This window comes from Antechinus flavipes, chromosome 1 (assembly GCF_016432865.1).
Source record: "Antechinus flavipes isolate AdamAnt ecotype Samford, QLD, Australia chromosome 1, AdamAnt_v2, whole genome shotgun sequence".
Taxonomy (NCBI): Eukaryota; Metazoa; Chordata; class Mammalia; order Dasyuromorphia; family Dasyuridae; genus Antechinus; species Antechinus flavipes.
Window position 1 is genome coordinate 118,027,087 of NC_067398.1, and position 24,266 is coordinate 118,051,352.

Below are 24,266 nucleotides of genomic sequence, written 5' to 3' on the forward strand. Positions count from 1 at the left end.
ATGACAGTGGTTATTAATTTTGTGTTTATATTGATTGGCTGAAAATACGTATTTGATTCAATTATTTAGATGGGTAGAGTCAATGACAAAATAAGTTAAAAGGAAAACTCAATTGATAATTCTATTTAGGATTTATACACATAATTTTCTAAGTGGAAATTTCCTGATGCATTTAACATTATCAAGAACTTTCAAAGCTCTAGAACTTGTCACCTTAAACAACAGCTTTTTCATAGCCTGGGAGATGTGATCTGTTCTGAACAAAACCCATTTAAAGGATAAAACAAATTATTACCATTTCACAATAAGATACCAATTTATTTTTACCTAGTTAGATCATAAAGTTCACTTACCTGAAATGACAGCATCCCCGTTGAGGTACAATGCCTTACCCAACAGCATCATGATGCCCAGTGTCAAGATGTAGGGCCTCCGTTTGCCCCAACTGGATTTACAGTGGTCACTGGCTGATCCCACTACTGGTTGCAGCATGAAGCCTAAGATGGGACTAATGAGCCAAACCATACTATATAGACTTTTGGGCAGGCCCACAGTGAGCAGCACTGGGGTCACATAAGCAGCTTCTACAGCATAGCAAAATTCCCTGCCAAACATAGCCATGCTATGCATGATAAGTCTGCCTGTAGATCTTCTAGGGGATTCAGTATGGTCAAAGACGCCAAATTTAGCTAGGGATGTGTACTTTTGAATCCTAGTCTGCCTACTGCTGTCACTCATGCCTGGAAAATAAAGTTCCTCCCTACAATACCACCACCTCCTGGGAGTAGCTCAAAGTTTTGCACAACAGACCCTTTTTGACATGGGTCCTGGCTGGCTAGGAAGTAGTAGGAGGAGATGCTCAGGAGGGGGGAAGGGCTCAAATTCTTTCATGCCTCCAAGATCACAAGTTATGATCAAGGAAGAAGGGAGGGGGAGTGGGAAAGCATGACGGAGATTAGAGCAATGAGTCCCCTCTGGCTCCTTGGAATGTTTGAACAGTCTGAGAAAGGTTTTCTTTAATTTTCTTAGTCATTTCTCAATTAAAAATATTACTCAAAATGCAGAAACCTCCCTCCACCAAAAAAATATTTTTCCTAAAGCTATCTTTGTGTTGAAGAGACCTTAAAAAAAAACAGTGGATTAGTTTTCCTAACTTCAGAGTTTCCTGATGTAGTAAATATTATCAAGAACTATCAAAGCTCTAGAACTTGTCACTCCCAAATAACAGCTTTCTCATAGCCTGGGAGATATGATCTGTTTTGATCAAAATCCATTTAAAGGATAAAACAAATTATTACCATTTCACAATAATATGCAAAAATTATTTTTGCCTGGCTAGATCATGAAGTTCACTTACCTGAAACAACAGCATCTCTGTTGAGGTACAATGCCATATACAGCAGCATCATGATGCCCAGTATCAAGATGTAAGGTTTCTGTTTGCCCTAATTGGCTTCAAAGTTATGGTTACTAAATTGACTAAATGTTGGGGAAACATTAGAAAATTGGTACTTCCTAATAACAAAGGGCAGCAGAGATAACTAACAATAAAATAAAGTAGATGGTATTCCCTAAAATCCATCACCTTCTTCCATAATCTCCACGGCAACCACTGAATTATGGCTGGAGAACTAAATCTTTGTATTTGGTGAAGTGCTTTCTCCAAGTTTTTCTCATGACAATGAACATTGGGTTTTTCCAGTTCAAGATAGAGGGATGACATATGGCTCAATTGTGTTTTCAACCTTTATTGAGTAGAGATTAGTGGGGAAGTTGGAAGAGCAGTCTAAAAAAAGCAAAAGTAGATGGGGGCAGGAAGACATAAAGGAAAGTGATTCACTAGTTAGAAACACACAAGGAAGAAGCAGAGGGGAAGATTTTCATTGCTCTTGAAAGAATCAGTGGAGATAGTGGAGAACACCTGCAGGTGTTAGGGAAATGTCTCTATGATATACAATTAGGTAGACTGTGGTGGAGGGTGCTAAGGAAAACCTTTAAATTCCTTTTTGTGTATTTATGAAGTAGGGTTTTTTTTTTTTTTTTTTTTTTTTTTTTTTTTTTTTTTGCTCAGTTGCTTCTCAAAGAGGGAAGGTGCTCCAGGTACAAATTAGACTTGATGATGGGCCCTGGATTTTTTCTATTTTTGTCTTAAGGCATCACTGAACCTTATTAAATAAGATTTTTATGTTTTGCAAAATGACTTTTAATTCATTTGAAAACATTAAAGGCACTTCCATGTTCTTAACATTAGCAAAAACATTCAAAAAATGAGTTAAAAAGCATCTTTTATATACAATCATCTGTTGTGAGCATTATCCTAAAAATACAACATTCTTAAGCCAAAAGTCCCTATGGAAAAATCTGTAGTGAATTCTAGCATAATTGTACAACTCAAATAATTTTTCAGTTATTAGTTATTCTGATTAGAACATAACAACAAATATAATATCATAATTTCCTATTTCCATGTATGAAGTGTTAATTATCATCTTGCATCAGAAGTTCATTCTTCAAATCTACTAAGCTTTATAATTACGAGTTTACAGATTAGCTTTGGGTTTACTTGTTTCAATAATTTTATCTGAATTAAGTTGATTAATCTCATCCTCGCTAAACCCAAATTCTTGAAGTATCTCTTCAGTGTGTTCTCCTTCCAATGGAGCCCTTTTGGTAGAAGGAACAGCTGGTGTTCTTGAAAGCAAAGGAGCAGGTCTGGGACTCACATTTTGAAGCTCATCAGTGAAAAAAGTGCCTCGTTCTTGGTTATGTTCATTAAGAGCAGCTTCTTCCAAACTCAGAATGGGAGTCACACAAGCATCTGTACCATCAAAGATCTTACACCATTCTGCCTGTGTCTTCTTTGCAAAAGCATCTGCAAATTTCTTCTTTGTTTCGTTCCAATCAGAAATACTCAACTGATTTGGAAGTTCATCACAATTTAATCCCAGTCCTGATGAGAAAAAATATGACAGTCTTATTTACTGACTGTGCTTTAGTACTCATTAAGCCATACCATTAATTATAATGAGCTGTAAGTTGATTGTCACTACCCCAAAAAAGATTCAATATATATGCATATTGTCTTAGGTGCATAGTACACGACAAGAGAGCCAACTGCATATATTATGATTATGTCTTGTTTAAAAAAATAGTGTACAGCCAATCTGGGCTTAGTTTTCTCTTTGTTTGCAGAAGTACAATGTTATCCTAAATGTTAATTTAAAAAATTATTCATAATAAGATAATTCTCTATAATTACAATACTTATAATTTGATATTTTTAATTAAAACTACATGATTTATATGCATATCCATTGACCAATACCTCCACTAACTATGTATCCCAAGAGACCAAAAAAAAAAAAAAAAAAAAAAAAGGAAAAGGACCTTTATCTACAAAAATAATTATAGCAGCTCTTTTCTCAGGGCAAAGAATTGGAAATTAAGGGGATGCTCATTAATTGAGGAATGGCTGAATAAATTGTGGTATCCAAGACTACTCTGAACGACTTATGGTAAAAAATACTATCCATACTCAGAGAAAGAAATGATTGTCTCTGAATACAGACTGAAGCATACTTTTTTTTTAGTTTATTTTTCTTGAGGGGTTTTTTTTGGAGGAGGAATTTAAGTTTTCTTTTGCAACATGGCTTTTATGGAAATGTTTTATATAATTTTACATGTGCCTTCTCAAAGGGGAGAGAGGAGGGAGGAAGAAAAAACTGGAACTCAAAGTTTTAAAAGCAAATGTAAAAAATTCTTTTATATGTAACTGGGGAAAATAAAATATAATGTATAAAAAATGATGAATAATGCCAAAACTGAAAAACATAGGAAAAAAAGTATGATGTAATGGAAACTGAAGAAGAGACAAGATAATAATATACCCAATGATAATAATGTAAATAAAAAGGATCACCATAAAATTATCAAAAATAAATGCTGAGGGCAGCTAGGTGGCACAGTAGATTAGAACACCAGTCCTGAAGTCAGGAGGATCTGAGTTCAAATATGATGTCAGACACTTAACACTTCCTAGCTCTGTGACTGTGGGCAAGTCACTTAACCCCAATTACCTCAGCAAAAAAAAAAAAAAAAAAAAAAGCTGGAAAATTACAAAGAAAAAACTTGCTCCAAAGAAGATGTATGAGTAGATACCACCTGCCCCCACCCTCATCTTGCTCGGGGAGGGGAGGTGGGGGGAGGGTGAAATATGTATAGGGAGGGTGGTTATGTCCACAGGTGTGAAACATGCATATATTGTCAGGTTTTTTTTTTTTTTCTTATTCTCTTTTTTTCTTGATTTTTTCTAAACTTCTTTGTTTTAAGAGATGGCTCTCTAGGAAGAAATATATATATATATTATAGAGTCATATGGAAGCCCAGACCTTCAAACACCTAATTATACAAGTTCAACAAGTAAGTTTGTAGAGCTCATATCTATATCTTCCTACTTCCAGTCTCCTCTGGAATCCATTTTCTACACAAATGCTAATATATGTATATATGCTACACAAATGCTATATATGTATAGACATATATATATATATATATATATAAACTATTTTTTAATGACAATATTTTCTTTAAAATTAGAATAAATCTTGTAAAATATATGACAGACAACTTTATCCCTAACAATCTTAGTTTTAAAGGAATAAAAGTACACATATAATAGCTTCAAAGTAGGATCACCATAATCATGGATAAAATACAATCATGTATACTATAAGAAAATAAATTATCTGTAGAATATCAGAGAAATTTAATTTTGGAAAAAAACCCAGAAATTTAATTTTGCATTGCCCATATCTGGGAATAGGAAGATTTTTTAGACCTACAAAGCCATCCAATTTATCTTAGCAGCACTAGGCACAGTAAGAATCTCCCATTTGTGGTAAACCATTTTGCTTTTCTCTCATTCATTTGAAAGATTTTATTTAATTAAACATGAGAACTATGATAGGATGACTATGGGAGAATATGCAAAGAGTAATTTGACAGTAAGTATCTACTTTACTCTGAAATGTATTTGCAGATACAGAACACTTTGACCTATGTTACCATATCTGATCTTTATACAAAGAAACCAAGGTGAAACTAATGTATTATTACTCCCTCCATATTTTATAGATGAAGAAATTAGGTACTTGAGCCATTTTACTAGCCATGTGATTTTAGACAAATAACTTAACCTCAGTGGGTCTAAGTTTTCTAATCTATAAAATGAGGACATCCTTAAAGGACAAACATTTGCCACAACTGGGAATACTCAGAGGTTCTGAGAAGAGAGCTTTGAAGAAGACTTCCAAAATATTTTGATCAAAGACAGGCTCAATTAAGTGGCATTCTAATATGAAAGCTACAAAATTCATTTGCTTTAATTCTGATGTGTTACAAATTTTTTCCATTATTTCATAAGCATGTCATACACACACACACACACACACACACATATACACATACAACATTCACCTATATAAATATACACCTACATATCCATCTCTCCTTATTTCTCTAATTCTATTTATCAAAATTGCTATACTTAGGTTAAAAAACTGCCAATATTTCTTCCTCAAAATAAGCACAAAATAAACTCAAGACATTACAACAATGCACTAGGGATTCTTTCAAAATGGATAGTTTTTAAACACATTGTTCAGGAAATAGTAATATAAATTAATCTATTACTCATTCTTCCAATCTATTCTTCAAAAAAAATGATTAAGGTATTGATTTGATACCCCAAAATATTGATTATAGCAAATGCATGAATTGCTTCAGTGTATAAAATACTATCAGCAAAACTGTTTTGTTTGATCATCTATTTCATTTACATGTTTACAAATTCTAGACTCAAAAAACACAGCATGGGATGGGACCTCAGAATCCCCTCCACTCTCACCATTTCTTGAAAACCTCTAGTGAATGAGAATACGAGCTTCTGTACAACACTGACATCAGGGAATTTCTCTTAATACTGAGTTCAAATCTAACTCTCTGCAGCTTCTATACAGTGATCTTAATTCTGCTCTCTGAGGCCAGACTAAACAGATCTGTCCTTTTTCACATCACAATCTTTCATATCCTTGAAGATACTTTCCTTCCCCAATCTCAGTCTTCTCTTCTTAAAGCCAACTCTCTTCAGGTCCTTGTATGGCATGATCCTTAAGGTCTGATCACTCTCCTGTGGACACTATCCCAGACAACAGGTGTCCTTCCTAAAACGTGGCACTTAGAACACAATGCACATCGACTACAGCGTCACCAAATCAGAATACTGTGGGACTATGACCTCCTTGGTTCTAACGCAGTCACACACACTTAGCCCTGTTATCACATTAGCTTTTTTGGCTTCCATGTTAGTGATATGGAAAGGGACCTATACTTCCTAGCTGTGTGACCCTGGGCAAGTCACTTAACCCCAATTGCCTCAGCAAAAAAAAAAAAAAGAAAAGAAAAGAAAAAGAAAGAAAAAAAGAAAGAGGACTTAGGCTGTTTAGATCAATCATTATATTTCTTTTTGCATTTCTCACTTAAAAGTTGGTAAAATTAGTATCAACACCAATTATTTTAAAGATTTTTTATGATTCTTGGCAAATAAGCATACCTCATATTATAAGCTAATAGCTTTGATTAAAACTATTTAATGCAATGTTGTTATTGCTAATTTTATAGATGAGAAAATGAGGCAAACAGGATTAAATGATTTGCCCAGTGTCACACAACTAGTTAGCTTCTGAGGCTGGATTTGAAATTCAACTCTTTCTGACTCCAAGCCTGGCAATCTATACATTATGCCATTTAGCTGTACCAATGTAATGTAACATTAAGGCCATCCATTTTAAATAGACAAGTATATTATGCTAAAAAGAGCTTATCTTATTTATACTGTTTATAATATTAGTTCTTTTAAACACATCTTAATTGATTTATCTCTGAAAGAAGATTTAACTTAAAAAGATTCTAACATAGTTGAATGAAATAACCTTTAGCACAATTATTCAGTTAGTGAGCAAAATTTGAAGAGCAGGCTTACTAATGTGAGGAAATGGGAAATGTATTAAGAATAGTACAATGACATATACCATTATTAAAATACCATAACTGAAATTCTATATATGATTATAAATTGTCGAATCACCCAACTTACAAATACTTCTGGGGTCTATAAAAGAACAGGATGAATAGATGACTTCATCTTTTAAATACTATTCCAATGCCAGCAGAGTACAATTTCTGGCAAGTACTAGCATGAAATGACAAGCTGTGTGCCCATTATCTGAGTAACAGTCTAGCTAAATTCAGATAGTTTGATCACCAAAAGTTTGCTCACTAGGTGATGATTTTCTTTTTGGTTACAGTTATGATTCACTAAGGCATGGAAGAAGAGTTTGGATATGTGTTGGTAGAGAGAATATTTACCCAAATAAAATCAGGATTTGTTTAAAAGTATTTGAAAAAGTGAGCAACTTATAAAGCAAGAATAAGGGCTTCTCCTGGGTATAAGAAGTCACCACAACAAGCTTGTACCCTACCACATTAGTACAGTAATAAATAAATATATGTTGAATTAAATGAAAGATATTTTAAGTACCTAAAAGGGTCTTAATAGTAACTCAAATATTCTTCAAAATTTAAGAACTAAGTGTAAATTTAAGTTGGGAAAAATATAGGCTTTAAAGTTAAATTTTAAAGTAAATTATAACATATGTTGGTTATTCAGAATATAAACTCACAGGAAACCAAGAGTTTAAATTCAAATTTCAAAATAATCTAAGACTCAAAAGAAGCTCTCGGCTATATTGCCAATATACTTTTACATAAAACAAACAACCAAACAAGATTTCCCAAAACTCATTACCTTTAATCAGCAATGCATAGAATTGAGGTTCTATGGAACCAACAGCCATGAATTTCCCATCTTTAGTCATATAAGTTTCATAGAAAGGTGCTCCACTATCTAATAAATTCTTTCCCCGAGGCTGGCTCCAAAGTCCTACACTTTTTGAATGCCACAGAAAAGAACTTAGATATGCTGTTCCTTCCACCTGGAAAAAAAGAATAAGTGTCATTTGGTTTACAAATGAAATAGGTGATATAGATTGTTCACATTGTGAAAAACACAATTAGCTTCATTAGACTGGGTTGTTTGGGGAACAGAAGGGGAACTCCTCTAAGAATTGGTAGAGAAATATTTTCCACATTAGAAAAACAGGACTTGTTTTTAAGGGAACTTAAATACATTCGGAGCTAGAAGGGACCTGAGAGGTCATCAACCCTAATCCCCTTATTTTACAAAAGATGAAATTAAGGTTGAGAAACATTAAGTGACTTGCTCAAGATCTCATAGTTAGGATGAGTCCAAAGTGTGCTTCAAACCTTGGCCATGTGCCTACTCACTTCCCCATGCTATCTACTCAGCAGGATCTCTTCCTTATTGAATCAGGAAGCTGTGATTAGTCCAGCAGGGAATTATTTTCATTGGAGAAGAATATCTCCATGCCCCATGCCCCAAAGGCTGTCTACAGATGACCTAACCATTTCTTTGTTTTTGGTTGTTATGACTTCAATCTCTGAATTTTCCATAAATTGTATAGTAAAATTCTGTTTTTCTACAAGTTTTTGTACATTAGTCACTCTAGGAAACTTCATACAAACAATGGATAACTTCTGGCCTCCATATTCTCAGCAGATAATTTGCCTCTTATTTTATTCAAGACCATCCAAAAGGCATTTTTTTCAATGTCCTTCAACACCTCCAAACTTTTCCATGTTTTCATTCATATCTCAGAGGAAGTGTTTCTCCTTGCAAAGGTTAACATCCTCTATCTGTGCCAATGATTATATTCCACCTCTTTTCCTATGGAACCTTGTTCTATTGATCATCCCCTCTCTGTCATCTTCTTTTCCTCTGCTTGCTTCTACACTAAATAGCAGAAATGACTTCTTTCTTTCTTTTTTTGCAGAGGCAATTGGGATTAAGTGACTTGCCCAGAGTCACACAGCTAGGAAGTATTAAGTGTCTGAAGGCAGATTTGAATTTGAGTCCTCCTGATTTCAGGGCTGGTACTCCATCTGCTGCGTCACTTAGCTGTCCCCAGAAATTATTTCTAAGCCCTACTATACTCTCCAACTACCATCTCCTCCTTTTTTGCGGTTAGCTAAATTTCTTGACAAAGAAATATACACATATTGCTTCTACTACTTTATCATCCACTCACTCAAATTCTTGTAATCTGATTTCAGTCCCTGACATTCTCCCAAAACTACTGTCTCAAAGATTACCAACTATCAAATTAAATAGTCTTTTCCAAGTCTTTGCCCCACTTTGTCTCCCTGTTTCTTTTGTGGCATAATGGAGTTAGGAACAATAGAGTTCAAATTCAGTTTCAGAAATTCACTAGGCTTTGTGACTTTGGGCAAATAACTGATATATAAAATGAGGAGAGTTGTTCATAGTGCTGACGTCCTGGTGTTGTAAGAATTAAATGAAACAATGTATTTTAAAAATGTTTTGTTGTCCTTAAAGTGTTAGATAAATATGAGTTGTTATAGATAAATATCTAATATGTATTAGATAAATATGAGTCTACTCCTTTGGACTCTCATCCTTCTCCAACCTGTTTTTAATTTTTCTTTTTTGTCTCCACTGATTTTTTAAAAAAAACTCTTCCCTGGCATGAATGTAGGCATTCTCCAAGGCTCTGATCTCAGTATTCTCTATTTTGGCTTTGTCATTTCCTTCAAAAGAGTCATGTAAGCATCTTCTAAGATCATGGATTTGGAGATGTCAGGTCTAACTACTTCACTTGATAGATGAGGAAAACATGGGTGTTATGGGCCAGTGGGTCAATTCCACTGACTTAACATCTTGTAAGAATCATTTCAAGTTCAGAGTTTTGGCCCATAACACATGGGCTAGAAAAGGGAAGTGAATGACTAGACATTATATACATAGCACAAAGTAGAGCTAGAATTCAAACAAAGGTCCTCTGAAGTCAAATACAACACATTTCCTATTATATCACAAATATCAATAGTTAGATTAATATTTCTAGGAAATCTAAAAACTTTAGAATTCTCAGAATTCATCCACTTTTCACTTGTAGAAGCAGAAAAGGAACTGAGTCCCATTTTGTATTCACGTTTCATAGATTGCTCCCATAAAATAGGATACAGTAATAAGAGTATTACAAGGAAAGGAATTAAATAATTGTAATGGTGAGTCTTTGACATAGAGATTAACAAAATGCACCTCCCTTTTTATGGAGAAGTGGTGGTCAAGGTGTGTATAGTGTTGTATATATCAATGGACACCATAGTTCAGGCAACTTTGTGTTTTTTGGTTTTTGGTTTTTTTGGCTGTTGCAAGGAAGGGCTCTTTGGTTGGGAAGAGTCATATATATTAGGAAATATCTGTGATATAACTTGAAGAGTTCTAGAGTTTTATCTAAGGTCCAGATAAGCTTTTCAGTTTCAAAATTAATTTTTTTCTTTTAAAGAAATGCTTCTGGGGTAGCTAGCTAGGTGGCAGAGTAGATAAAGCACCAGTCCTGAAGTCAGGAGAACCTGAGTTCAAATCTGACCTCAAGGTACTTAATACTTCCTAGTTGTGTGACCCTGGGCAAGTCACTTAACCCCAATTGCCTCAGGAATAAAAAGAAGCTCCTATCAGCCTTTGAGCTTTCTCTAACTTTAACTGCCTGTTAGCTAATAAGTAGAACACACTTAGTTAACAACAACCCTTGTTGACATTTCTTATCAACTAGGAAACTTCCATGATGATCTCTCTCTACCTTTTGCATCCCAATCATCTTATGGAAAGGCAAAAAGAAATGGTAGAATAACAGCAAGCAATTGATGAGACTGTTGGACTAGCCAGTGGTTCTCAAACTTTTGTTCTCAGTATCTTCATGTTGTTAAAAAAAACTATCGAGGATCTGTTCAAAGAGTTTTTGTTCACATGGGTTATATTTATAACTATTTATTATATTAGAAATAAAAAATAACCCAACAATTCTTTGGACTTTGAGGACCACTGGTAGACGGTCTCAGAATCTTAATATGCCAATATAGTATGCATGATTATTTTTTCCACTAATTAAACAGTTTGCTTAAGCCATTGCTATTTTCCCTTTGAAGCTAGTAGTTATGATACCTAATTTGCATCAAATACTTGGAAACTTACCATATTTGCATCAATGACCTGACCTTTGCCGGATTGGGTACGTTCATAAAGAGCCAGCACAATGCCCAATGCACATGTCAAACTACCACCACCAAAGTCAGCCAGAAGATTTAAAGGTGCATAAGGAGTCTCATTGCTCCTCCCTAATTTCGACAGCACACCTATACATTTAAAAAGAAAGTTAAGTCAGGCGACTGAGATAAATTACCCTGTGAATTTAAGCCTGTTTTAAATAAAAATCTGAGCTTTTCAAAATCAAAAATATTTTAGCCTTTCAAAAAAAGCTATTTTTTTATTCAGAAGAAAGCCTTCTCTTTCATTTGTAAAGACAAATAAAGGATAATTTTCTCAATATTTCTTATAAATCAACCTGTGTTTTCTCAAATCCTAATCCAGTTGCTTGTGGTGCCATCTTTTATATTTTTACTAACAGAGTTTAGGACATTAATAAACACTATTATTCCACAGAACAGTAAAAAAAAAAAAAAGCATTTATCAAAGCATCACTTTATCTGATTGGCTCATCTGGTTTAAGATCAAATGTAATTAAACTTGACAATTTTACAGGTTCAGGGACTCTTTCCACAATTCTACTTCTCCTACTCAATTTTTGCAATGTAGCCTCCATATGCTTCCATTTCCTCAATTGTAAAATGGGGAAAAAATAGCATCTATCTCACAGAGTTGTTCTGAGAATCAAGTAAGATATTAATCACTTGGAATAGTAATGGGCATGTAGTAGACTAGACACTTAATGTTTGTCCCTTCCCTTTCCCCCTTCAGAGGACTGAGACAAAGTACTTTCAGACTTCTTTAGGTTCATTTAATACATCATGGACACCTGGGAGACACTCAAAGTGTCTCACTGTGATCCCTCAATCTTAAATAGGCCCACTTCCCTTTTTAATCATCCATAACTTCAATCAAGTTTTTTATTCTATTTTTCATCATTGGCAATATGCTATAATCACATGGCAAAACAAAGTAATGCATTTTTAAACAACTGCAAATCAAAGACTGTCCATTAAATCAAAGAAGGATTGTGTGAAAAAAATTCAGTATCCATTAGTAGACAGAACATCAATGAAATTATACATCCTTGAAATATTGGAAGATTGGTTTAGCTGAATCCTACATTGAGTTCTCAAAAAATGATTTTATCTTCAACAGCTTTTATGGAGCAATCAATACTGCCTGAAGCTTTCCCATATCTTCCCCTAGATGTTCAAAATTACTATTATATATGACCAAAAAAAAGATAAATATTGGAGGGAATATGGGAAAATTGAGACACCACTGTTAGTGGACTGGTGAACTGATTCAACCATTCTGGAGTTTTGAAACTATGCCCAAAGGGCTATAAAATAGTGCATAACTTTTAATTCAACAATACCAGTGCTATATAGATGAGAGTACATAAAAGAAAGGAGCCAGAGACAAGAGGAAAAGAACTTATCTATACAAAAATATTTACAGCAGCTCTTTTTTGTGGTAAGAACTTGAACATGGATGACCATGGATTGAGGAATTACTAAACAAGTTATGGTATGTGATTGTAATGTAATATTATTGTTCTATAAGAAATAACAAGGAGGACGATTTCAAAAAAATCTGGAAAGACATGAAGTGATACTGGTCCAAGACAATCCCAAAGGGCTCATGATGAAAAATATTTACCTCCAGAGAAAGAACTGATGTTATCTGAACACAGACTGAAGCATGCTTTTTTTTTTTTTTTTTTGGTCAGTCTTCTTGCACAAAATGATTTATGTGGAAATGTACATGATTGTACATGTATAACCTATATCAGATTGGCTACTGTCTTAGGGAAGGGAGAGAGTAAGAAAGTAAGGAAAGGATTTGGAACTAAAAAACAAAGCAAAAACTAAAACAAAAACAAAAACAAAAACAAAAACCCAAATGTTAAAAATTGTTTTTACATTTAACTAAGGGAAAAAAATGTTAAAATAAAAAAAAAAAGTAACATACTCTAAAATCATGCTGCCATGAGCAGTCATTTCTCTTTGATCAACGACGAGACAAAATGCTGGTTAATAATTTCTGGGTTTTTCTGTACTGGTCCCTTGTTGAACAACTATTTCTCTAATTAAGACTGTTGAAGATTTAATACTTGATCATCATATTTCTAATTTCTTGCTGAACTGAATTAAACCTTTGACCTTGGGTGGGTATAAATAAAATGTAAAAACCAAAACTGAATTACATTCCCCAACATACCTGACAAGGCCAAAAAATTGATATCATGACCTGCTACTTTAGACAATCTTCCCAAGTGACCAAATCCACTCAATCTGGCATAGATGAGTCTTGGATTATCCTTTAGCAGAATTTCTGGACCAAGTCCAAATTTTTCCATGACACCTAAGTAGAATGTAAACATTTCAAATAATCTACGACAAAACGATTATTTATGTTTACTCAAATTTGGCTTGAACAGTCAGTCCTAAGAGCTAAAAATCATCATCTTTCCAACGAGGTAATTGCGAAACCTGACTAGCAATATATTTTGGTTAGACAGAGAAATGAATTTTAATGTCAGCATATCTAGATGGGTTCAAAGACGAGAGATCTGAAAAGTCGTATTTTTTCCAAATTTATATACGACACTTTATGTATTAATTTAGCTAATATAGTTGGAGTTTTATCTATTTAAAGTCAGTCTTTCTGACTTCTAAGACCACTGTCTTTCACGAGGAATCTTTTGACAAGTATAGCACCCCGGCTAGATATCCAAGGTGTTGGAGATAGAAAGATATAAACATTCTCTAATCTCTAGTCATTTAGGGAAAGGAAAATAAAGTTGAGGTCCATCCCTAAGCTTCCTTAAGGCTCTTTCCAGCACTTCATTGGGTCCAGCTAGCCCCTAAAGTCCTCAGGCATCAGATAAGGAGGGTGGGGGTCCTTTAACTAACCAGGGGATAGTCTGCTCGCGGACAAAGCGGACCCACCCTCGGGCAAAGGAAGTGGGGAGGTGGCAGAGGGGAGGGAGTGGGGCACAGAGGGGGTTGGGGAGAGGCGAGGGAGCGCGGTGGAGGGAGAAGGGGAAGGAATAGGGACGAGGAAGAAGGACAGAGAGGGCAGCGGGGGAGGGAGGAGGACGCTGGGGAGAGGGGGAGGAGGGGACCCAGAGGACTGCAGAAAGGAGGAAGTAGGGAGGGAGTAAGGTGCAAGGGCGCAGCGAGGTGGCCCCGGCAGGAGAAAAGCTGGGGGAGGGGGCGAGCCCGAAGGGGATAAAGGGAAGGGGAGGGCGGAGTCTGGGCGGGGACGGATCTCTCTCTCACCTGGTCGGAAGGGCTCCACCACCACGTCCATCTGCCTGCAGAGCCGACGCATTACGGCCGCCCCCGCAGGCCGCTTCAAGTCCAAGGCCAAGGATCGCTTGCCTCGGGCCATCCATGTCGTGCCCTGGTGGCCCAGCCGGTCGAGACGTATCACCTGAGCCCCGAAATCGGCCAGGATCATGCCGCAGTGGGGGCCTGGGGCCAGGCCGGCCAACTCCAGCACGCGGACCCCTTGGAGAGCCATAGTTGACCTTTCCAGGTCTGAGGGCGCCTCCTGCCGGGAGGGACAGCCATTAAATGACCCCTGAGAGTTAGGCATGAAGCCAACGCTGTTCCCTTAGTACGTCTGCGCGCGGTTGGGGGGAGCGCCTGCGCAGTGGCCAAAGTGAAGTCTAACGACCTTAAGTAGAGCGAGGAGCAGTTCTGTAGAGACTGAGTATGAGTATTCTCTAACCTCTCACAGCACCTCCTTTCCCTTCCCTGCTTCACCTCTCTCCTCCTCCCTCCCTCTTTACCCCCGTCTCTCCTTCCTTCTCCTCCCTGTCCTCTTGTCCTCCCCCTTTCACCTTCCCTTCTCTTCCTCCTTTCTCCTCCTTTTCTTTTCCCTTTTTCCCTACCTCCTCCTTTCTTTCCTCCCCTTCTCCTCCTTCCACCCACTTCTCTTTTCCTTTTTTTCTCTTCCCTCTTTCCCCGCCTCTTCTGCCCTTCCCCCTCCCCTCCCCTCCCATTAAACAGCTTTCTAGTGGCAGAGGAGGTGCCTATCTGCCTTGCCAGAGGGACTTATTCCCCAGAAGCTCCAGGTACCAAAAAGATCACAGGGCCTGTCCCTATCGGTTGTTTTCTTCGACTATATAACATATATAACATTAAGGTTTGCAAAGGGCTTTGCACAGACAAAGGATCTTATTCAACTCTATGGAATAAGTGCTTTGACTGTCCTCATTGTACAGATGAGAAAACTGAGGCCGAAAGGTTGAGTAAATTGCTCCCAGGTCACATATGTCAGAAGCAAGAACCCAAATCCAGGATAGCACTTTGTACTCTGTTGCCCAGTTGCCTACACTTCAAAAACTGATTTTATTTGGATGTGTTAAACAAATTACAACCCGAAACCTCAACAAGGCTTCATGAGTCATAAGGCTATGGGCAAAAATTAAAAAATTTTTAAAAAATTGTGGGTCTCAGCATCCTTAGCACAGTTACATAATGGTCCCAAGCCTCTGGGCCCATTGGCACTTCAGATTGGCAGGACTTGCCGGAGCACAGATAAATCATAGATACCCCAACTCAGTGAAGCACAAGAATAGGACTGGAACAGAATCTCATGGAATTTGAGAGTTAGAAAGATCCTTAGATATCTTTCCCTTTCAGTTTTTCCCTTTCATTTTATCAGTGACAGAGGCTCAATGATTTGCGTAAGGTCAGGAAGATAGGAAAGCCTCAGAGTAAGGTTGGATCTCAGTTCTTTTGACTTTATAGTCAGTGCAAGTTCTTTTACCATAGATAAATAAGACCTTGACTGGAGCTCTAATTGCCAGATAGCAAATAACAAATTACTTGTAAATATTTGGAAGTTGGCAAGGGAGAATTTAGGGAAATTGGAAGAAAATTCAAAGAGATCTACTCTGTGATCTATTTTACTCAGATGTCTTCCCCAAATCTCCAAATCCCCAAAATAGAGATGAAAATCCCTATCTCTATAACAGTTATAATTCTTTGTGAATGCAGGTAGAGGATTTATGGTGGAGGTGGAAGTATAACTATGCTGGAGCTAGCTCATATGACCTTGATTGTTGAATTTTCCAGATGAGCATTTGCATCTCAGAAAACCACAAATGCTATTAATTGAGTCATTGTTTTGTGGATTGTCTAGATTTAGGAACATTGAAAAATGTTAATGCACATAATACTTAAAAATGTGTCATAGTTATATATGTAATTTTTTTCATAGACTTAAATATTTTTAGCATGTTGCTAGGTAGATGGAATCTTAGAGTTCATCTAATCCAAATTAGATGGTTTTATATATTATACATATTTTATATAGAGATCATTTTATATGTTGGGGAACTAAGGCTTAGAAGAATTAAATTATTTGTTCAAGGTCACATCTTAAATATTAATTCTACTAAGAACAGGAATATGAACCCAGGAATATGAACTAAGCCTCTTCCTATAGGAAGAACTATTGGCTTTCCCAAATTTTCTTATAGATTGGTTTGTGAAATCCTACGGAATCAGAGCAAAAGACAGCATAATAACCCAAATATCAGATATCAAGGCACAGGTGCAGAGAGGTTAAATATTTGATCAGAAAGGACAAGTTCCAAACTTTGTCTTTGTTTCTGCCTCTCCCTCTGCCTTCCATCCCCAGCTCTATCCTCATTGCTTTTACTTGTTCATTATTCATACATGTTATACCTCTGATTTTACTGCTCTTGAGATTACAAACACACTCCTTGCTTGAACTGGTAAAACCAGTATATGTCATACTTGCAGTTTCCATTAGATAGTAAGGAAGCTCCTTGAAGGAAGTGCTATTTATTTTTGTAAATGATTATTGAATGGAACAACTCTGCTCTGGGGCCTACTCACTGACTAATATCCCCTGTCTGGGCTTACTATATCTTGAGAAGTTTGTTTTCCCTTTTCACCTCACCTCCTGCTCCCTTTTCTGCTCCTTCTTCCCTATCCTTTCATCTTCCCCTTATGTGTTGTTTCCATAATGTAAATTCCTGGAGAATAGGATTGTATTCTTTTTCTAAGAATTGTATTCTTCTTTTGGTATCCTCAGTACTTAGGACAGTGCTTGGTATATAGTAAATGTTTAATAAATTTTCTCTCTGTCTTACCTCTCTATCTTTCTCTGTTGCTGTCTCTGTATCTGTCTATGTATTGTCTTCCTTTCTCCTTCTTGTCTCCTTTTTTTTTTATCATTGATATCATGACCCCATATTTATTGCTTCTGAGACCAAAAACACATACCCTCTCACTGACCTTGTCAAATTTTTCTTTTTTCCCTTTAATAGTTTTTATTTTTCCAAATACATGTAAATAGTTTTCAGCACTCATTTTTATGAGATTTTGTGTTCCAAATTTTTACTTCCTCTATCATCTTCCCCCTCTCCAAGATAGTAAACAATCTGATAGAGGTTATCTTTGTTATTGTATCTCTAATTTCTGAATATATACCTCTTCCTTCTATTCAGAGTCCTCCCTTGTCACAAAATTTAAAAAGAGAATAAAAGCAATTCAGTGAAACCAAATTATCAATGGTACATGGTAACAAATAGCAACATTCCATATCTATGATCTAACTGTACAAAGGCTTAAGGAATACATTCCCATATGTCATGTAAATTTCTTAAAGTATTAATTTTGGAAAAGCTTCTCATCAGAGTTGGGTTTTTTCCCTTGCATTCAAGTCTAACAAGACATGTAAGATACTATTACTTAGTTTGGGGATTAAAAAAGATTTTGTTTGACAACAAATATGACATAAGCCCAATTAGCATTACCTTGTTACCTTCTAAGTTATCTTCAGCAGATACAAGCCCAAAGAGATCTTGTGCTTCCAAGAGAAGATGATTGAGTCCTCATAGCAATCATGATCCAAAATTTATGCTGGAGTTCAGTTGCTTTGTCAGAAGCATTAGTGGCTCCTCCCCAAGTACACAGCCCCATTATAACTACTCTCAGGGACTTTAATCTTAAAGTCAATAGATTCAGGTTTCACAACATTTTTCTTTTTTAACTGCCAACCAAAATAGACCTCCCTAAGTTTGTTCTCAGAATTGTATAAGCAAAACCATAGTCAAGACTATTCCTTTATTTTACCATTCTAGATATATAAAATGGTTATGTGACATAAGAGCTAAGATTAGACAAAATTTTAAATCAACTACAAAAAAGGGTGTAGGAAAGAGGCTAAAAAATAGAACTATTATTTATCTAGAGCTAGAAAGGATCTCAGAGTCTATCCTTCCCTGTTTCATTTTTAAGGAAACTGAGATCCTGGGATATAAAAGTTTCTTACTAAAGGTCACTCAGGTATTATCATAGGAGGGATTTGAACCCAGGCCCTATGACTCCAAATCCAGAACTCTTTCCACTAAACCATAGGAGGGAAGATGTAAGATTTCATGGTAGACATTCCAGAGATCATCTAATAAATACTTTCATCTTAGAGATGAAGTTACTGAGGCTTATTGAGACTAAGTCACAGCTGGTTTATTGGCAGAGTGGGAACACTTGTTGTTGGCATAATTCATAAGAACCTGAAAGGACCTTAAAAGCCAGTTAGCATAACTCCCTCATTTTATAGAAGTGGAAATAATGATCGGGAGAGATGGAGTGATTTGTTCCAAGCCATGAAGGTAATAAGTGGATCAGGAACCTCAGACTCTTTACCTGCTTCTCTTTCTTTGGGACCATAACAGGACTTAAGAGTGAACTGTGTACTGGCACTGTGCTAGACATACTCTGGAATGCATGGGTTTAATCAGAGATATTGCCCTTCAAAGAAATTTACAATGTAGTTGGAAGATTTCATGCCTACATATAGACATGAAATGGGTAAATGTTAAATCCAAAAATGAGTGAAACAGAAAGTAAAATGTAACCCTCCCTTTGCAAAGAAATGGAAAGAATAGTAAACAAGGTGTGGTAAGTGATTGTGATAGAATACTGTTGTGCTATATAAAAAAATGAAGGGGATGGTTTCAGAAAAAACCCTGGGAAAACTTACTTGAATTGATACAAAGTAAAGCAAAAAGAACCAGAACTTCATTGAATATAATAATAGCAGTATCATAATGATGATAGACTGGGCAAGCTTTAGCTATTCTGATCAATAAAATGATACAAGACAGTTTCATCATGGGATGATGAAAAATGTTGTCCATCTCCAGGGAGCTAGAACTGATGCTCTCTAAGTGCAGACTAAAACGTAGGGGCATATTTCATTTTATTGAACTTCATTTTATTATGCTTCAAAGATAGGTTTTTTTTTTTTTTGTTTTGTTTTTATTTTTACAAATTGAGGGTTTGTGACAATCCTGCATCAAACAAGTTTTTTGGAACCATTTTTCTAACAACAGGTGTTCACATTCGGTTTCTGTCATATGCTGGTAATTCTCTCAATGTTTCAAACTTTTTCATTATTATTATATCTGTTATGGTGATCTGGGATCAGTGATCCTTGATATCAACTACAAACTGTGCCCATATAAGACAGTGAACTTAATAGATAAATGTTGTCTATGTTCTGACTGCTCCACAGAAAGGGTAATGGGAACCTACTGTTCCTACTCTCTTTTTCTGTCTTCTGGACTTCTCTGAGAGGCAACAGAATTGAAATTAGGCCAATTAAAATCTTACAACTGCTTCCATATTCAGGCAAAAGGAAGAATCAATCATTGCAGCAGACTTCATTGTTATCTTATTTTAATAAATTGCCAAAGCCATGCCAACCTATTCATAAGCAGGCATTAATGTTGAAGCACCTGTAAAACGATTGATTCACTGAAAGATCAGATGATGATTAACATTTTTATCAATAAAATATTTTAAATTAAATTATATATACATTTGTTTAGATATAATGCTATATTGTACACTTTAATAGACTATAGGATAGTATAAACATATACTTTTATGTGTATTGGAAAAAAAATTTTGTGGATCTCACTTTATTGTGATAGTCACTTTATTGCAGTGTTCTAGAACTAAACCTGCAATATTGTTAAGGTATGCCTGTACTTTTATCCCCCATTTTCTTTGTTTTCCTTATTTTTGTTTTTTCTATCATGGCTAATATAGAAATGTTTTACATGACTTCACTTGTATAATAGATATATTTTTTGCCATCTCAAGAAATAGAGAAAGGCTGTAGAGAGATAATTTGGAACTCAAAATTTTAGAAATGGATGTTGTAAATAAATGAATGAATGATCCTGCCTTTGACACTGACTTTGCTCAAGTCACTTATCCTGACTGGACCCCATTTTTAAAAGTTTATTTTTAATACATATTATTTTATGAATCATATTAGGAGAGAAAAATCAGAGCAAAAGGGAAAAACTATGGAAGAGATAAAAATAGAAAAAAGAAGTGAACATGGTACATGTTGATTTACATTGTTATATTAATGTTATATGATTTTTAAGAGAGGTTCGAATCCGCTTTTATAAATGACGCTCTCAGGCTCAGTTAAAGTAAAGGTAAAATTTAATTATACAATGCACGGGATAGAATGCTTGCAATAACAACACATACAGCAAATAGTACACAAGAGGCAAAGAATAATAAGGATTATGATTAGAATAGCAGAGAAAGAGAGGGAATACATTACTCAGTACGATCGAGGGAGCTTCAACTCTAATTGGATGGCTGGGAAGGCCCCAATATTTCAGCCTGTGAGTCTCGATCGGGAAAGTCCTAGGCAGATCGTCATCTCCATAGGTGAGGCTTCAAAGTGGAGAATGCTTTGCCCACTCTTTATAGGGGTCCAAACAAAGAAGGCTTTGGGCCAAATGAAGACCTCATCTAAGACAAGGACGCACCAACTAGGGCTCCAGGTGGTTATAATCAAATGTTGCATTGATAAGGGGGCCAGTCCTTATCAACAGCAACAGTTCCAAGGAGTGGCGAGTTCCTGGAATCATATAATTGGAGCTAAAACACAGGTGGTACATGCCTGTCTTATAGATTAAAAAGGAAAGAGTTGAAATATATGTTCTTATGGGTCAAGGAACGGTCAGGTTTTCATAGGAGAAAGAGTTAAAATATGTGCTCTTGGGATGAGAGAGCAGTCAAGTCCTCACAGGGGGAGTCATGTCCTTCTTCGATTGGGTTCTCATAGTTTACATGGGAATTAGGTTCATATGGGGAAAGTCATGTCCTTACAATGATTTGAAATGAACTTACTACTAATAAGGAGATTTCTTATTCAACATTCAGTCTCCTTAGTTCTTTCTCTGGTTCCAGATGGCATTTTCTGTCCAAAGTCTATTGGGATTGCTTTAGATCACCAAACCACTGAGAAGAACCACGGCTTTTGTAGTTGATCATTATACTTTCTTGCTGTTATTGTGTACAATGTATTCCTGGTTCTGCTTGTTTCGCCAGTATCACTTCATGTAAATCTTTTCAGGCCTTTCTAAAATTAGCTTGTTCATCATTTTTTATAGAACAATAATATTCCATAACCTTCATGTACCACAACTTGTTCAGCCATTCCCCAAATGATAAGCATTTACTTCCTTTCCAATTCTTTGCTATCACAAAAAGAGCTGCTACAAATATTTTTGCACATGTAGATCCTTTTCCCTCCTTGGGATACAGAGCCAGTAATGGCACTGCTGGGTCAAAGGGTATGCACAGTTTTATAACCCTTTGGGCATAGCTCCCAGATTATTCTTCAGAGTGGTTGCATCATTTCACAAATCCACTAACAATGCATTAATGGCCCAGTTTTCCCACATCTCCTTCAACATTTATCATTATCCTTTCCTGTCATCTTAGCCAATCTGAGAGGTGTGAAGTGATATCTCAGAGTTGTCTTAAATTTCATCTCTTTAATCAATAGTGATTTAGAGTATTTTTTCATATAATTAGAAATGGTTTTAATTCATCATCTGAAAATTGTTCATATCTTTTGACTGTTTATTAATTGGGAAATGACTTGTATTATTATCAATTTGACATGACTATATATATTAGAAATGAGACCTTTATCAGAAATACTGGCTGTAAAGATTTTTCCCAGTTAGTCACTTCCTTTTTAATATTGTTTCTGTTAGTTTTGTTTGTGCAAAATCTTTTGTAATCAGAGTTGTCCATTTTGGCTTTCATAATGTTCTCTAGTTCTTCTTTGGCCATAAGTTCTTCCCTTCTCCAAAGATCTGATAGGTAAATTATCCCTTGCACCCCTGATTTGTTTATGGTATCATTCTTTATGCCCAAATCATGTATCCATTTTGAACTTGTTTTGGTATAGGGTATGACATGTAAGTCTATGCCCAAATTTCTGACATATTATTTTCCAGTTTTCCCAGCAATTTTTTGAACCCCATTTTTTTACCTGTAAAAATGAGATGGTTGGACTCTAAGGACTTTTCTAGTCCAAAATCTATGAACCAATATGGTTTACTTGAAAATATAGACAGGTTTGTTTTTATCTTTATGTCCCCAGCTCCTCATGTAGTACTTTGTACCTAGTAGGCCTTACCTGTTGAATAACTTGGTTGGCAGAACAAAGTTAAGGGATGAAGAGATATTTATCCCGGCCTTTCAAGAGGAGACAGCATACAATAGAAGGAACACTTGTCTTGGAGTCAGGAAGAGAAGAGCTGTCACTTGGAGTAAATAGATCAAAGAACAAAATAACAGTCCCTAACATCAAGAAGCTTACATTCTACTGGAAGCTGACAATATGTATACAGATAAGTAACTACAAATTTATATGGAATAATCCCCCAAAAATCTGAATGTTTTTTTCTTCTAGGTTTTTTAGGAATCCAGGAGAGTCTATGCAAAGGTTGGAGGTGGAAAACTGTACATAGCAGGAGGCCAATTTGGTACATAGAGTATGTACCAGAAGGGTAATAATGAAGTAGAATGAAAGATAGAGCCAGACTGGGAAGAGTTTCGAGGGCCAAACAAAAGAGTCTGGATTTGTAGCAATAATAATAAAAACTCTGAAAATATGAAAGAGCTGATATAGATTATCACAACCACTTAATTTTAAGAAATATAATAAAAACAAAGCTAATAATGGTCTTTTTCTTTATTCCATTGGAGGAGGGAAACTAGATATATCTGCCCAGGCCCCCCCTAAGAGAGGAGCTTTAGCAAAGCGGCACCTTGAGCCTTAGAGCAGTGGCTAGGCAGTGTGCTGTAGTGGTGACAAAGAGGAAGTAACAGTTTGAAACAAATTTGATTCATAGCAGTTCTTCGGGACCAGAACATAGTCTAATTTTGAAGGTGTTTTTCTGAGCTCAGGTACCAGCTGGGACTAGTGTGGAAACAATTCTAGCAGAGTTCATCCAGAGGGTGGGTACACAGGATTGTCTCGCAAGCTCAGCATACAGCTATTGTTGCCTTAGCTCTAGAAAACAAGGCTTCTAATAGTAAAAATACAGGGGTGGTCTTGGCATGAAGAGCCTGACAATAGCTAATATTTATGTAGCAGTTTAAGGTCTACAAAGTACTTTACAAATAGTAGCTAGGTCAGAGGAGTCCTAGTAAGGGACCCCAGTTCCAGAGGCCTCCACATGGTACTTGGCTTTAGAACTAAAGAAATCTGGTTTCTTATGAGAAGTCAGACTCTTTCTCTCATTCTCTGATTTTATTTCCTCTACCTGCAGGTGGAGAGAAAGTCATATTTTAGATTTGAGTCAAGTTTAAGGACTCCTCAAAAGGGAGAACAAAGGTACTCAGTCTTAAGGTAGGACAATTATAGAACACCTATTTCCTCTATACAAAAGAAATACTAAAAATATAAAATATTTTGAAGTATTCATTGATACAGACACAAACATCACACAATAACCTATAATTCCTGTTATGTTTTACTAGTATGTGACATTAAATAAGACATTTAGTGGGACTGATCAATAGACATTTCACTTTCACTTCATTGCAGCTTAGTCTGAACAATTTCTTCAAAGTCCATGTCATATAGCAAACCAAATAGGCTTGTCCTGTCAGTGGTCATCTTCTCTTCCAAACATTGTAATAGTTTTACATAGCACCTTCCACAGAACAACCAG

General features: G+C 36.0%; 2 protein-coding genes across 3 annotated transcripts in view; both read right to left on the reverse strand.

Annotated features, from left to right (window-relative positions):
• SLC45A2 (solute carrier family 45 member 2) overlaps positions 1–2,073 on the reverse strand; it is a 64,317-nt gene extending 62,244 nt beyond the window's left edge. The window contains exon 1 of the mRNA XM_051989499.1: positions 354–2,073. Coding sequence (XP_051845459.1) covers positions 354–738 — 385 coding nt within the window. The 5' untranslated portion in view covers positions 739–2,073. The remainder of the gene's footprint in view (positions 1–353) is intronic.
• A 106-nt stretch (positions 2,074–2,179) lies between these two features.
• AMACR (alpha-methylacyl-CoA racemase) lies at positions 2,180–18,133 on the reverse strand. Of its 2 annotated transcripts, XM_051989521.1 has the most exons (6): positions 18,012–18,133; positions 14,494–14,767; positions 13,430–13,573; positions 11,192–11,352; positions 7,865–8,051; positions 2,180–2,950 (listed from the first exon to the last, which is right to left on the reverse strand). In XM_051989521.1, exons 2-6 carry the CDS (start codon positions 14,735–14,737, stop codon positions 2,541–2,543), a joined length of 1,146 nt encoding a protein of 381 aa, XP_051845481.1. In that variant the 5' UTR covers positions 14,738–14,767; positions 18,012–18,133; the 3' UTR covers positions 2,180–2,540. The 2 variants fall into 2 exon arrangements, with proteins under 2 accessions (XP_051845481.1, XP_051845472.1); XM_051989512.1 differs by lacking the exon at positions 18,012–18,133 and having other exon boundaries at positions 14,494–15,160.
• Between the last annotated feature and the right edge of the window lie 6,133 nt (positions 18,134–24,266).

Excerpts from the sequence above, each read along its gene's own strand:
- AMACR (XM_051989512.1), bottom strand. The coding sequence starts at position 14,812 with ATGCCTAACTCTCAGGGGTCATTTAATGGCTGTCCCTCCCGGCAGGAG. Across the intron at positions 13,574-14,493 it reads GGTGGAGCCCTTCCGACCAG|GTGTCATGGAAAAATTTGGA; the intron begins GTGAGAGAGAGA and ends CATTCTACTTAG. Across the intron at positions 2,951-7,864 it reads CTATGCATTGCTGATTAAAG|GACTGGGATTAAATTGTGAT; the intron begins GTAATGAGTTTT and ends TTTTCTCATCAG.